The 14,546-nt window shown below is 41.4% G+C and overlaps 1 protein-coding gene and 1 long non-coding RNA gene across 2 annotated transcripts; one reads left to right on the top strand and one right to left on the bottom strand.

Moving 5' to 3' along the window:
- Window positions 1-9,760: 9,760 nt before the first annotated feature.
- LOC120439206 (putative nuclease HARBI1) lies at window positions 9,761-11,193 on the bottom strand. Its single transcript, XM_039609985.1, has 3 exons — window positions 10,516-11,193; window positions 10,200-10,411; window positions 9,761-9,887 (listed from the first exon to the last, which is right to left on the bottom strand). The coding sequence occupies exons 1-3, from the start codon at window positions 11,136-11,138 to the stop codon at window positions 9,823-9,825; spliced, it is 900 nt and encodes a 299-aa protein (XP_039465919.1). The 5' UTR covers window positions 11,139-11,193; the 3' UTR covers window positions 9,761-9,822.
- Window positions 11,194-12,074: 881 nt separating this feature from the next.
- LOC120434087 lies at window positions 12,075-14,295 on the top strand. Its single transcript, XR_005608943.1, has 5 exons — window positions 12,075-12,237; window positions 12,507-12,590; window positions 13,836-13,903; window positions 14,008-14,106; window positions 14,180-14,295. It is a non-coding gene; the product is annotated as an uncharacterized LOC120434087 (long non-coding RNA).
- The last annotated feature ends 251 nt before the right edge of the window (window positions 14,296-14,546 follow it).

Genomic DNA, 14,546 nt, shown 5'->3' on the forward strand with positions numbered 1-14,546 from the left:
GTACAGTAATGGTAAAGTGCTAGTGGTTGTGGGTGTGTGTATGTTCAGTCCATGAGTTTAACGTGGGTCAGATGTCAGGAGGCAGAGTTCAGGAGTCTGACAGCTGTGGGGAAGAAGCTGTTCCGGTACCTGGTGGTCTTAGTCCGGAGGCTCCTGTAGCGCCTCCCAGAGGGCAGGAGGGTGAAGAGTCCATGTGATGGGTGACTGGGGTCTCTGATGATTTTCCCAGCCCTTTTCAGACACCGCTTCCTGTAGATGTCCTTTATGGCAGGAAGTGGTGCTCCGGCGATGCGCTGGGCAGTTTTCACGACCCTCTGCAACGCCTTCCGGTCCGAGGCGGAGCAGTTCCCATACCAGACTGTTATACAGTTGGTCAGGATGCTCTCGATGGTGCAGCGGTAGAAGTTCACCAGGATGTCTGAGGACAGGTGGTTCTTCCTCAGAGTCCTCAAGAAGAAGAGGCGCTGGTGAGCCTTCTTGACCAGCTTGGAGCAGTTGGTTGTCCAGGTGAGATCCTCGGAGATGTGGACTCCCAGGAACTTGAAGCTGCTCACACGCTCCACAGCCGTGTGTTTTTAATGGGATTCATGAAAACAAAGCAGCACACATTCAACCATCTTCATCATGTCAGGAGTCATCATCAAAGTGTCAATCAATGAACAGATGATGGATCAATAACTGCAGCTGGATTGTGTTTGTTCTCTCCATCAGATTCCTGTCAACTCACAATCGACACAAACACAGTGAACACAAAGCTCCAACTGTCTGACAACAACAGGAAGGTGACACATGTGGAGGAGGTTCAGTCATATCCTGATCATCCAGACAGATTTAATGTTTATCAGCTGCTGTGTAGAAATGGTCTGACTGGTCGCTGTTACTGGGAGGTCGAGTGGAGAGGAAATGTTTATATATCAGTGAGTTACAGAAGCATCAGAAGGAAAGGAGGCAGTTATGACTGTTGGTTTGGATACAATGATCAGTCCTGGAGTCTGTACTGCTGTGATGATGGTCCTCAGTCTGTCTGGCACAATAAGATACAAACATCCTCCTCCTCCTCCTCCTCCTCCTCCTCCGTCTCTAACAGAGCAGCAGTGTATGTGGACTGTCCTGCTGGCACTCTGTCCTTCTACAGAGTCTCCTCTGACACTCTGATCCACCTCCACACCTTCAACACCACATTCACTCAAACTCTTTATCCTGGGTTTATGGTCGGTCGTGGTTCCTCAGTGTCCCTGTGCTGAGTGTAAAGAGTGTCTCCTGTTAGAGAAACACTCTGACTGTTGAACAGTTCAGTCTGTACATGTCTGTCTCTTTCACTCACAAACACGTTTTCACATTCATGGATTCAATCAGTTGATGTTTGAAACTCTTCTAAATGATTCCTTGTAAACTTCTTCAGTCACAAACAAACAGGAAGTGATGTCACATGTGTTCCTGTCCACACAGCAGAATGAGTCTATTGCTGACAGTGATGTACAAACAGAGTGAGCATTTCTGAGGCCCAAAATAAACTGAGTAGTTCACTGAATGAACACTGTGAGCTCAGTTCCTTCATCATTAGTATGGATTATATATGTATATGTATTATATTAGTATCATATATATCAGGTGCTGCTGGTTCCAGTCATTGTGCAAATGTGCTGTTTGTAAGGTTGTAAAGCTGCAGTCAGCTGAGACTGAAGAAGTCACCTGATCAGTGAGCAAAGGTGAAAACGTCCAGATGAACAGAATCAAGCTTTTGGGATCAGCCAGCAATGCAGCATCATTGTTGTTCAGGTTCAGAGGTTTGCAGGAATGAACTGATGACCAGAAACAGCTGCAGAGTCCAATCAAATACCAGCTGGAGTTCAGCTGCATTTGAAGAAGTCAAAGAAAAGTAAGGATGGCAAAGGGCCATGTTTTCTTCCAAAGAACTGAAAACATGGTCGACGCCTCATTAGAAGAATCATCTGGACATTTGTGAGGAACTCTAACCAAGAAAGCAACGTCACACAGATCCAACAGACAGTTTCCATGACTGCAAGTGTTCAGTGGAAAAATGCTCCATTGCATTATTGCATCCTCTCACCACAGGAGGCGCTGTTGGCACCACTGATTGCTGATCATCTCTGATGATCTGACGTTGATCCTGTGAATAACGGGACTCACTGAACTCTGTGACACAGTGAAGATCACAGAGTTTAACATCTGACTGACGTCACACAGACAGAAGGATGAACCAGTGAGGCACAGAACACAGTTACTGGAGATACTGGATCAGCTCCATGTGAACCTCTGATGGAGAAGCTGCTGACCCAGAGAAACATCAGGACATGACGGGCAGCTGCACTGATCTAACAACATGTAGCAGAGCTGATCTATGTTAGAGGATCTATGACAGCAGCTGAAAGTCCAACACTGGATACCAGCTGAGCCTGTGCTGAGTGTTACAGGAAAAGAAACACTGACACTGGGAGACACAGTGATGCTGACTGGGGCACAGAGCTGAATGAGATGTGTGGTGTGAAGGCTGCTGGTTAAACTGGGACTCACTGTTTAAAGCACTGAGTGCTCATAGAGAGATGCTCCATGAGTCCCAGTACAGACTACAAACATGGTGGAAACTTAGCTTTGATATCCACACACTCTGCACGTCTGTGAGTAACTGTGATGAAGATGTGCAGAGATCTGTGTCCAAACAGGAGGAAGACTGTAAAGACTCTGTGCTTCTAACAGCCTCTGTTAACATATGTGAGGCTGTTTGTTGTTGTTGCCATGGAGCTTTTCACTGTTTGGGTCAGCAGGTCATGTGATCAGGTTTGTTCTGCTGGACGATGGTTCAGTGTCAGGGTTTGTTTGCATTCATCAATAAATATCTAAATAAATCAAAGACTCCATGTTTGTTCTTTCATCATGTGACCTCTGCTCATCCATCTCTGTGTGTATCAGGATACATTTAGTTCATAATACACGAGTCAGAGAAATCAAAGAAAAGACAGCGTGATGTCCTGTATGGACAGGTGGAAGGAACCAAGTCCTCAGCTGAAACACTCGTGTTTGTCCACAGGAAACACAGCAGGAAACAAAGAAGCTCATGGATAACACACTTCCTGTCAGTCACAATGAGGCTGGAGCCAAACACAGAAAGGTGTTTTTGTCCAGATGAGCCCAGAGAAGAAACACGAGTGTTCACAGACATCAGAAGCTCAGAGAGGTGAAACATGAGGTTGGAGTCCTCGTCAGCATCCAGAAGAGCTGCTGTGAAACCCTGAGTACTCATGACAGACTCTGATGGCACAAACACATCATGATTCAAACATGAAGACAAACATGGAGCTCCTGATCCTCCTGCATGAGAACAAGCTGACATGAGCGCTGTGTCTGAGAGTGTCTCCCTGTCACAGTGACAAGAACACAGCTGCTGCTCACAGTCATTAAACTGACCTGAGGTCAGCTGCTAGCACGTCTCTGTGCTCCTTACATATGAACCATGTGACCTCACATCAGTGCTGTGGATGACTGTAGTCATAGAAGAGTAGAGCTGTAGCAGGTGGTGTGAGGAGGAGGAGGAGGAGGTGGTGTATTCTAGTTAACGCAGTACTGAAACACTCCAGCAGAGGGCGCTGTTAAGTCCTTATTGTAACACAGTTACTGTGTGCAGTTAGACTTCATACATAATCTGCACTTATTTCCATCAGACATGCTGTCAGTAAATGATTGTTTCTATTGATTCTACTTCCTGTTGACTAGTTTGATGACAGTGAAACAATCACAGCTGATTGTGTGATGATGTCACTGTTACATTCAGTGTGTGTGACATCATGTTAGTGCAGCTGATAACAGCCTGGTTCTGTTAGAAACACATGAACGTGTCCATAGATCAGTGTGTGTTTAACATGAGAGCTTCAGCCCTGCTGATGTGTTCAATAAAGACATGCAGGAAAACTGATGAGACTCTGAAATAACTCTTTATATTTATAATGTAACTCTGCATCAAAAGAACAACAAAGGATCCCAGACAGCTTTATGTGAACAAAGACCATGTTTCTGTGTTTCTAACAGTTTGACATTATTAGTAAACAGACTGCAGTGAACAGCATTTATAAAGAGCTTATATATAAAGATATGACAGCTGTTTGTTGATCACTCTGTGTTTGGACCTGATCAGTCCAGCTGTTTACTTGAAATATGTTCATTTACCTGTGACGTTATATTTATGTTCTTTGTTGAAAAACACATTTTAATGTCCCTCAGATTTTTCTCCCAGATGAATAAATCTAAAAATGACACAAACTGACTGCAGCTACTTTTTGTCCTTTCTGTCAGAAACCTTCATGTGACTCATGAGAGACACGTTTCAGCTGTTTGTGACAGATCAGAGGCCAACAAGTCATTTCTAACACTTTCCATCATTGTTTAGCACAAACACATGTTGACACAGCAGCGGGGCCGCAGTGAGAGTCAGAGCCAGGAGATAAAAACTCCTGTTTGACCACAGCCTCACTTTGTTCCTGCAAACACTTCCTGTTGTTGACTGGGTGGAGTCAGGAAGCCAGCGAGGCCCTGCAGGACTGAGACTGCAGACTGGGACGTGCTCTGTGATGGAGATCAACAGCATCACTGACTGTTTCTGTGAGGACACCATCATCCCAGCAGGGCTGTTTCCCAACAACAAGCCTGGACCATCAGAGACCTGAAGCTGCTGCTGAATGAAAGAAGAGGATCTTCAGGTCTGGAACAAGGACCAGCTGAGAGTGTTAATAACGTTACTAATGTTCAGCTACACTTTACTAGGTCACATCTGTGACACACGTCACTTAAATAAAGAAGCAAATATTGGCTCTGTTTTATCTGCTGGGCCCAAAAGTGACTCCCCGTATTTAAACTGCTATGAAGAACTTGTTGGTCTATAATATGTGAAACATGTGTCAAATGTGTCCATCATGAAAGATATCAGGTCATCTTGAGCCACAAAAACATTCCTATCATGAGGTAGAAGCTGGAATCAGTTTGTTGCAGAGGGACGTTTATATATCCCATATTTATCCAGTTAAAGTCACATTGAAATTCAAAAATGTCTTTTCAAGAGTCGTCTGTCCAAGAGGAGCAGAAACAAATATAACAACAGTTATTTAAGCTGTTTTAAAGGCCACAAAGGAGCAGATTGGTTATAATGCAGCTGCTTCACAGGAATAAAGATGAAACACTGTTTTTATTTCATGTGTAACACCTTTCAATCATATGTTGACTAAAGTCTATTGACCAGTATAAGTAAAGACATCACACACACACACACACTGAAACCTGTTTTTGGTGCAGCAGCGGTCCCAGCTGCTGGCCTTTATCTAGACTGGGTCGGCTGCTTATCTCAATATAATCAATGTTTAAAGTTCTCAGTGTTTCTGTGTTGCTTCAGTATAGGATCTCCCAGCATCATCACTGTGCTGTCCAATCATTGTGTGCTAGGTTACCCTTATAGTGCGATGTGTGTTTGCACAAAGAGAAGCATGTGTGTCAAATATAAGCACAGAACAGAAAAAAAGCTGCCAGTTTCTTCTATTTAGAGTCAAGTTAGTGTTTTGTGTCTTTGTTTGAGGCCTAATGTCAAGCAGAGGTGTGTGTAACTGCACTGCTCTGTTATATGTGTGAAATGTGTGCTTCAGCATCATCTTCGTCACTGCTGATTCCTTTGTGTCATCATGTGTTGAGAAGAGAGAACAGTTATAACGGAGGAGCAACAGGAAGCCCTGAAATCTGCATCAACAAGGAAGTGTTGGCTCAAAATTGAACAGGCAAGTATGAGTTATGAACATTTCTAAACATTACTTTACTTTTCTGAAATGCGTCCGATGATATCCGGTGACCTTTTCATCCGGGACGCTGATTAAGGGTGAAGGTGATAGTAGCCTAGAGCCCAATGAGTCAAGTACTTGCGGTGGCGGTGTGATGCGTGCACATGCTTCAACAACTGTAGGAACTACAGAATTACAATTTTACTTGACAGTGTTAAACAAACTACGTTTGTAAACTTGGAAAAGTTACGAGTTCCTGTGGTTCTGCAACAGACAATCATGAGTGACGCAAAACGACAGATAAGGTAAGCATGAAATTAGCTTAAGCATAAATCATTACGTTTGCCTTATTGACAAAAACTTTTATGAAGTTTTCCTTACGGCTTTTTGCTTCATATGTTATTTGCTTCCTATTACTTTTTTTACAGTTAAATTTGGTTTTAACGTGTTTTTGAGTTCTATGTATTTAAGTAGGGACACATTACGTAATAGATGTGTTATAACCACGTGATGCTCTCGGTAGCCCCTATAAACAAACAACCACTTTTAAACAAATTTGTTAGAAATAAATTTGATTTCAATACATAATTTAATAACTTTTCCTACGTAGGCTTATTTCCTTGAACCCGAAACACAAATTATCAGACTGTTGCTTTGTCCATATCTTTGACTATAATGGTGCGTTAACAATAATATGATTAGTCTGTTTCCATCCGAGACCATTTCGCTCACCCCAGTGGTTTTAAATATATCATTTCGAGTGATACAGGAAATATGTAAATATAACAAGTGCATGACAAAAACTGAAAATGTTACTGTTCGGCAAATACATTGAAGCAAGGCGTCGATTTGGCATGGACGGAAGGGACATGTCCCCCACCAATATCCAGCGATGACTGAATTGTCCCCACAAATAATTTGATTTCTTCGAGTAAAAAAACCAAACCTGATAGAAAGAAAAACGATCTGTCAGCGTTTCTCACAATATTCTCCTGAACCGGTTAGCTTCCATTGGTATTAGTCACACCCCCCTTGCCTGGTTTACCTCCTATCTCTCAGACCGCACTCAGTTTATCCAACTTAAATCCCATTCTTCTACTCTCTTTCCTGTTTCTGCTGGTGTGCCCCAGGGTTCAGTATTGGGGCCTCTTCTATTCATTATCTATATGCTCCCTCTTGGTTATATATTCCGAAAATATAATATAAATTTTCACTGTTATGCCGATGACACCCAGCTCTACCTTTCTTCTAAACCCAATTCATCCCTCCCACCTCCCTCCCTCTCAGACTGTCTTATTGAGATTAGATCCTGGTTCTCCTCCAATTTTCTCAAACTTAACAGTAATAAAACTGAAGTTTTACTTGTTGGTACACCATCTATCTTAACCAAATCCCACAGTTTCTCCATTAACATTGAAAACTCTCCCACCCTTCCCTCCCCAAAGGTTAAGAGTCTGGGTGTCATACTTGATAATACTCTTTCATTCCAGTCTTACATTAATTACATAACCCGGTCTGCTTACTTCCATTTACGTAATATTAACCGACTCCGTCCCTTCCTTACCCCCCATGCTGCTGCCATCCTTGTCCATAGTCTTATTACATCCCGTATTGATTACTGTAATTCCCTCCTAATTGGTCTCCCTAAACGGTCCCTCCATAAACTCCAACTTCTTCAAAATTCTGCAGCTCGGGTCATAACCCGTACTCCGTTAAGTGCTCATATTACCCCAGTTCTTCAGCAGCTTCACTGGTTGCCCATAGAAGCCAGGATAAATTTTAAAATCTTACTTCTTACATACAAGTGTATCCATAAATCTGCTCCTTCATATTTGTGTGACCTGCTCCATATCACCACTGTTTCCCACCCTCTCAGATCATCATCTGCTATTCATCTTACTGTTCCGTCCTCACACCTTATTACTATGGGGAACAGAGCTTTCAGTCGCTCTGCTCCCGGCTCTGGAAGTCTCTTCCTCCTGCACTAAGAAATATTGACTCCCTCTCTGTATTTAAGTCACAGCTCAAAACACATCTGTTTAAACTGGCTTATTTGCTTCAATGCTGATTTTATCTGTTGTCACGCTGTTTTGTAATTTTAACTTATTTTATGTATTTTATGACTACTGTTCCTTTTATTAATTGTATTTTTGTAAGGTGACCTTGGGTTTCTGAAAGGCGCCCTCAAATAAAATGTATTATTATTATTATTACATAATAATAATTTTGATCTGAGGATAAAATGCATGTACTGAACCTGAAAGAAGCTTCAGTGCTCTCAGAAGACTAAAAACATGGCTAAGGTCAACAATGACTCAAATGAGATTAAACAATGCTGATGTATGCCATGTCCACCAGGATAGACTGGACAGTAAAACCAATAGGCCAGCAGTTTATCTCAGTTAACGAGAGGAGAAGGCACGTGTTTGGCTCCTTCACATAGTGGACATTGAGTTGTTGTGTGGGGCACCAGTAGTCCATGTCTGTTGCTGTAACAGTAGTTCATGTTTAGAATGAAAAGTCCCAGCTCACTGATCTGATCATGGCAATAGTGCCTAAAATGTTGCATAATTTTGCTGAGAGATCTTTTACTTTGTGGTAATCTTAGAGGAGTAGTTTTATGGACAAAAACCATCAGGGCCCGTATCCCTAAAGATTCTGAGAATCCTCTCAGAGAGCTCCTAACGTAACCTAAAAATTCCTTGCCAGGAGTTTTAGCTTAGAAGTGATTCCAGAAGTGATTCCAGAACATTTTCAGTGAACTCTGAGCAAGGAATGGATGGAAAATCCTATCTTAGTGAGGAGGTGTGGTTGACCCAGTTGCTAGGTATGAGTCATCATTTCAAAAGCTGTGATTGGTTGATCCTACAAGTTTGATGGAAATGAGCTTTTGGTGAGAATGAGCAAAGGATGTACCCACAGATCAATAAACATAATTATACACTCTAATCTTATGCTGACTGTAATTGTAAATAAGATTTCACATTCAAGAAAATGAATAGTAAGCTGTAGGGGTTATAGCCTAACATTAGAATCTAAAATATGTGAAAACGTAAACTCATTACACCCTGTTCAAATAATGATTCGTGTCTTATTTGCTCATATTAATATCCTAGCTGGCATATTTTGTACTTTCACTCCCATATGGACCCCATTGAAAACAAGATGGCCTATCTCAAGGGGCTAATGAAGTAGAAACCACAACGTTACAAGTCCAGTGTGGTCTTAACGAGGGTAACACGGCTCAGCTTCTATCAATGTCTGTGATTGCTGGCTGGTCTATTTATAAAGGCTTGTTAACAAATATCCTACAAACACAGAAAATGGAGAAAAGAAGGACTCGCAAGCCGAACTGGACTGAGGAGCAAGGTTTGTTGCTGGCCCAGTTGGTGAACGAACATAAAGGTATGTTACGAGGAAAATTTGGCCCAACTGTCACTAGCCAAGGCAAGAGGCGCGCCTGGGACACAATATCCCAAACAATCAATGCCTCTTTTCCACTGGTGGTGCGGACAGGCGACGATTGTGAGAAAAGGTGGTATGTGCTGCAGTCCAAGGCAAAAGATGAGATTGCAGCACACAAGCGGGAATCCTCACTCACAGGTGAGCAAAATATTATAGCCTACCACATAATCTGGCAACTTGCTCCTGCTGGCAAAGTTAATTTACATGCCTAAATACTGTGTTCATTGACTGTTTCTTTCTAGGGGGTGGACCACCTGCAAAGCGGCTGTCCCAGGTGGCCGACGCTGTCTTTCAAGTCCTGGGACAGTCTGAGGTCAGTGTCACCGGGCTGCCAACAGGCATTGACACATCAATGATGCAGGCCCTTGAAGTGCAGCAAAGGTAGGGCACAGGGTTATTCATATCTACAGTGTTCATTCATTGCAGAAGCCATTTCATGTGTTATCCATGCTCATTGTATCAGATTAATTTAATCAAAACAATAATTAAACTAGGCCTATGTATTTCTGTAGCATGAAGCCATCACAAGAACCGGGCCCATCAAGTTTGCCGATGAGATTGCCGCCTGAACCATCTGCAGCTGCTACTCAGGATAGCCCAGCGGATCAAACACCATTCCCATCCGCAGCACCTGCTCCGTCAGCATCCCTGCAGGAGAGCAGATTGCAACTCATAACTGATGTGTTTGAACAACAAAAAAAAGTCCTTTCCCTTCAGGAGGAGTACTACCGCCGTAAAATTGAACACCTAAAAATAAACCATGTACAGATTGTGTTCTGTGTCTTGCATTTAACAATTGCAGGTGATGTGCAGTAAAACTGTGGTAGTTCTTAATACCATCACAAGTTCTCAAAAGACATGGGGCTACAGCTTGCCTGAAATGTAAATTTGTGAAGTTTGCCTTGTAAGGCAGTCCACTCTGGGCTAGGTTCTCCTGTGGAATGTAAATATCTTCCTCACCACCATCCTCATTGTTGTCTTCATCCTCATCGCCATCCTCCAGAGGTTCTGCAATCTGTCTAACCTTGCAAATATTGTGTAATATTGCACAGGCTATGATGACTTTGCTGACTTTTTCAGGCCTCAGCTGCACCTCTCCGTGGAGAACATGAAAGCGCCTCTTAAGCTGGCCTATGCCACGCTCCACCACCGCTCTTGTTGTCTTGTGGGCCCTACAATGGAATACAGAGACCTTTAATTATTTGATGGAAATATTGCACTACTCTAACATATTGCTTGCATTTCAGTTCCATGATTTTTGTATTGTTTGGCTTATCTGTTATAGTTTAGTTGGGGCCCTTGGCGTGGCTGGAGGTAAGGTGTAAGGAGCCATGGTTTGCATGGGTAGCCACTGTCCCCTAACAAGTGGCAATTAGCTGGCACATAGCGTCTCTCAAAAAGCTGTCTGATGCCACTCTCGGAGAGCATTCTCGCATCATGTGTGGAGCCTGGCCATTTCGCCACAATGTCCACAATCTTACAGGTCGCATTGAACACTATTTGCACATTGATGCTGTGGAAATTCCTCCTGTTAACAAAGACAGCCTCGTCCTCTGATGGCGCAATTATTCTCACATGTGTTCCATCAATTACACCCACAATGCCAGGGAATCCTGCAATGTCCATAAATGCCCTTTTATGTGTGTGTAAAGTGCAGGCATCCAGTGGGAATGAAACAAATTGTGTCACAATATTAGGTTGTGACAAAGCTGTCAGTGTTTGGGTGATGACTCTGCTGACGGAGGATTGGGACAGACCCAAGTCATCACTGCTGCATTGTTGCATTTTCCCGGTTGCCAAATACCTCAGGGTTGTGATTACTTTCGTCTCCGGTGTAATAGCGTTGTGGCGTCGAGTTGGTGAAGTAATTGCATCTCTAAGGAGCTCCACCACAAACATGATTCCTGCACGATCCAATCTGTAGCGTCTCAATAATTCCCTGCCATCCAGTGTTTGCAGGACATCTCTCCTGCCTCTTCTGTTGGCCATTTTGTGCAGCTGCTTAGGGGAACTCCTAAGCCGCTAAAAGTCCTCTTCCCTGCTCTTAGCAGATCTCGCCTTAGGAGCCCTTTTAAGCGCTAGGAATCTTGAGGAATAGCTTTTATATTAACTGGGATTGTCGTGTCACTTTTAGGGGAAATTCTAAAAAAGCGTCATGACTCTGAGAATTTTCTTAGAATTTGGCCGCTAGGAGCCGCTTTTTGCACAAAGATTCTTTAGGGATACGGGCCCAGGTCATTCAGTGTTCCCTTAGTGCTAATGTATAAGAGATGTTGGTGTACTATAACTGAAGTAATGTTGTTAAGTCCTTAAAGTCATATTCTTTTATTGCCGTGACTCTATTTTTATTTTTGTATGATACCTGATTTATATGGAATATGGCTGAAGTAAACTAAAGCCTAAAATACTTAAGTAATTTAACATTATATAATTCACATATAAAAGTATGAATTGTGATTTTAAATAGTTTAAAAGCATGTAGAATAGCATATGTAGGCAACTACATTTCTCCTTTTTTTTAATCAAGAAGCAAAGACAAAAAGGGGGGAAAAAAAGAAACAGGGCAGGGTTCGGTGGATGAATCATCCGTCCCCACCAACACCAAAGGCAAATCTACGCCCTTGCATTGAAGCCTTTGTTTTTTAATTTCTTATTTGTGTTACAGAACCTCCACATTTCCATCCTTTGGAAAGGCAAGTTTTATCCTTGAACAATATTTTGAAGTTATATAGTGTAAAAAATTAAAATATAATTTTATAGTTCTAGATCTCTCTATTTTATTTAATTGTTTTACTTGCATTTACAGACACGGAGAATTCGTCTGAAACATGAACATATAATAAAATGCATTGAGACTTTCTCCGAACCACAAAACAGAAAGAAACACCGTGTTCACCGAGGAGACGCATCCTGGAGTAACGTGTGCAAAGACCTGGGAGTGCCAAATCATTGTACAAATCGTACAAAACTTAATCATGTTGCTCTGCACTACCAAAAGGTAAGCACTCTATGATATCTATGTTTAGAGTCTGAATACTACTCTGGACTTAGTATTTATCAAGGAGAGTGGCAAACATTTATTAAGCTCTGAATGAATTACAGAGCAAAGATTGAGTGAGCAACAGAAGTTTGTTTAGACCTGAAGAACAGTGGATGAATAATAAAAACTGTGCCTTGCACAGGCACACCTAAGTATAACTAGGTGGAAGGATACTGTTTTACATTACAGAGAGATGAAAATGTAATGACTACATGTGTATTAAACAGAGAACCATGGAAGTCAGACACAAACCCAAAAATATCCATGTTGAAGGTGATAGTGGGACCTCTGGAGAGAACACATCTTCTTTGGTACGTAAAAACAAAATTACAGGATTTCTTTGATGTTACATATATTGTTATGAATTCAAAAGTTACATTTTTTAATTGTATTAATGTTTACATGGTTAAACAATCATTTACACATGAATTTATGGTTTTCTATCAATTGTAGTGTAGTGGTAACTCCATAGTGTAGTGGTTAATAATAACACCTAACATGAGACATATTGCATTAATGGATGGAGGCACAAAAAACAGGAACCGTTGTTGTTTGAAGGGCAAACACATTTGGCTCTGGCCACCTACAGTACACCCATTCAAGTCTTTGAGCAGGGTACATTAAGATTGTTATTTTTTTATTTCAATTCTGCTGTTTCACTAAAGGAATTTCTATGTTTTGCTTTTTGGTGTTACACTTTTTCCTTCACATTTTCATGCAGATTTTAACGTTTACTCTAAAATGTAAGTTAAATCAACCACCAATACCTTTAGCAATGCCTAGCTTGTGCTTCAATATTGTATCAAACAAATATAAATGATTTATATTTGCTACTGGGTGGCTGTGGGTCAGGTTGTAGAGCAGGTATACTCGTCGATTCCTGGCTCAGTCTGCATGCCAAATATCCTTTGGCAGGATACTAACCCCAAGTTGCCCTCTGATGCGCTCATCGGAGTGTGAATGTGTGTAAATGTTTATTAGTTTCACTTGATGTTAGAAGTGCATGTATGAGGTGTTGTGAATGTGGTATGTTGTACAGAGCGCTTTGAGTACTCCGGGAGAGTAGAAAAGCAATATATATAAATCAGTCCATTTATCATCTATGTGTGTATCAATCAATCTTTATTTATAAAGCACTTTTCATACAAAGATGTAGCACAAAGTGCTTCACATGGTTAAAAGCAGCCCACCCTGCCCTCCAGCTCACTCCCCACACTCTCATTAACATAAAGTAAGTAAATTACTTGTATTATGTCCACACTGCAGAAGACAATATTTTCATATAAAAGCCATATAAATATATATAAGGCTTCACAACATTGTGGTGTTCAACAAACATTGCTTTAAACTCTACTAAAGAACTTGCTGTGACACCGTGCAATACAGAGGAGTTGATTTCACATTTCTATTATCCAGTTTCCATTTTGCATAGGTTATATAAACATCTATTATATTTGTAATATAGAGTCAGCTCTATGCTAAACCTTTTAAACTAAAACATGTAGTTCCTGTTTTACCTTACTATACTCATGAGTTAATAATTATTTCACACTCAGGATGAAGGAAACACTGGAGATGTGTCCATCTGCAATGGAAGGAAATGAATCTCTATTTGCTCAAACAGGTTGGAATTATTTATTACATTACTTTGAACTACTTTTACTCAATGAAAACAATGTCTCTATTTAAAAATATTTCTTTGTTTGACAAATAAAATGATATTCAAAGGATGTTGTGGAGGACAGTGATGACAATGGCATTGTCCTAAACATTTCTCCTGAATTGAAACAAACTGGTGTCTCCATCACGTCTACATCCCTCGAAAAGGTAAAGTATTTTCCACATTTCTGTCATGAAATTACATCACCTATTTTTAATAAATTCTTTTTATGCATTATAGGACTGGAGTAGAAATTCATCACACAGAAGTGACAGTAGTAATGCTGAAGAGGAATTCTACAAATGCTCTTTGCCACAGCAGCCATGTTTGTTTTCATTGACCAGAAAGACTGGCAAGACCTAAAAACACAGAAAGGGAGGCTTTTCAAAGGTATGCAGTGGACTAATGTTGTAGCCACTGGCATTAAGTCAGTACACCCATTTTGCAGTTTTGGATTTAAGAGGCAGACCATCAAGACCAGTCAGTCACAGTCTAAGACGGCTGTATTCTCATGTACGACATACTGCCGTTTTAAGGACTGTCCAGTGAAAGTGGAGGTTAAAGATGAAAAAACCCTGAAGGCTGATGTGCTTTTCCAAGGAGGTGA

Source organism: Oreochromis aureus, linkage group 3, assembly GCF_013358895.1.
Source record: "Oreochromis aureus strain Israel breed Guangdong linkage group 3, ZZ_aureus, whole genome shotgun sequence".
Lineage (NCBI taxonomy): Eukaryota > Metazoa > Chordata > Actinopteri > Cichliformes > Cichlidae > Oreochromis > Oreochromis aureus.

Coding starts and splice junctions, on each gene's coding strand:
- LOC120439206 (XM_039609985.1), bottom strand. CDS start 11,138: ATGTTTGTGGTGGAGCTCCTTAGAGATGCAATTACTTCACCAACTCGA. Junction 10,412..10,515: donor CCCCAACTAAACTATAACAG/ATAAGCCAAACA, acceptor ATTCCATTGTAG/GGCCCACAAGACAACAAGAG. Junction 9,888..10,199: donor AGACAACAATGAGGATGGTG/GTGAGGAAGATA, acceptor GCTCTCCTGCAG/GGATGCTGACGGAGCAGGTG.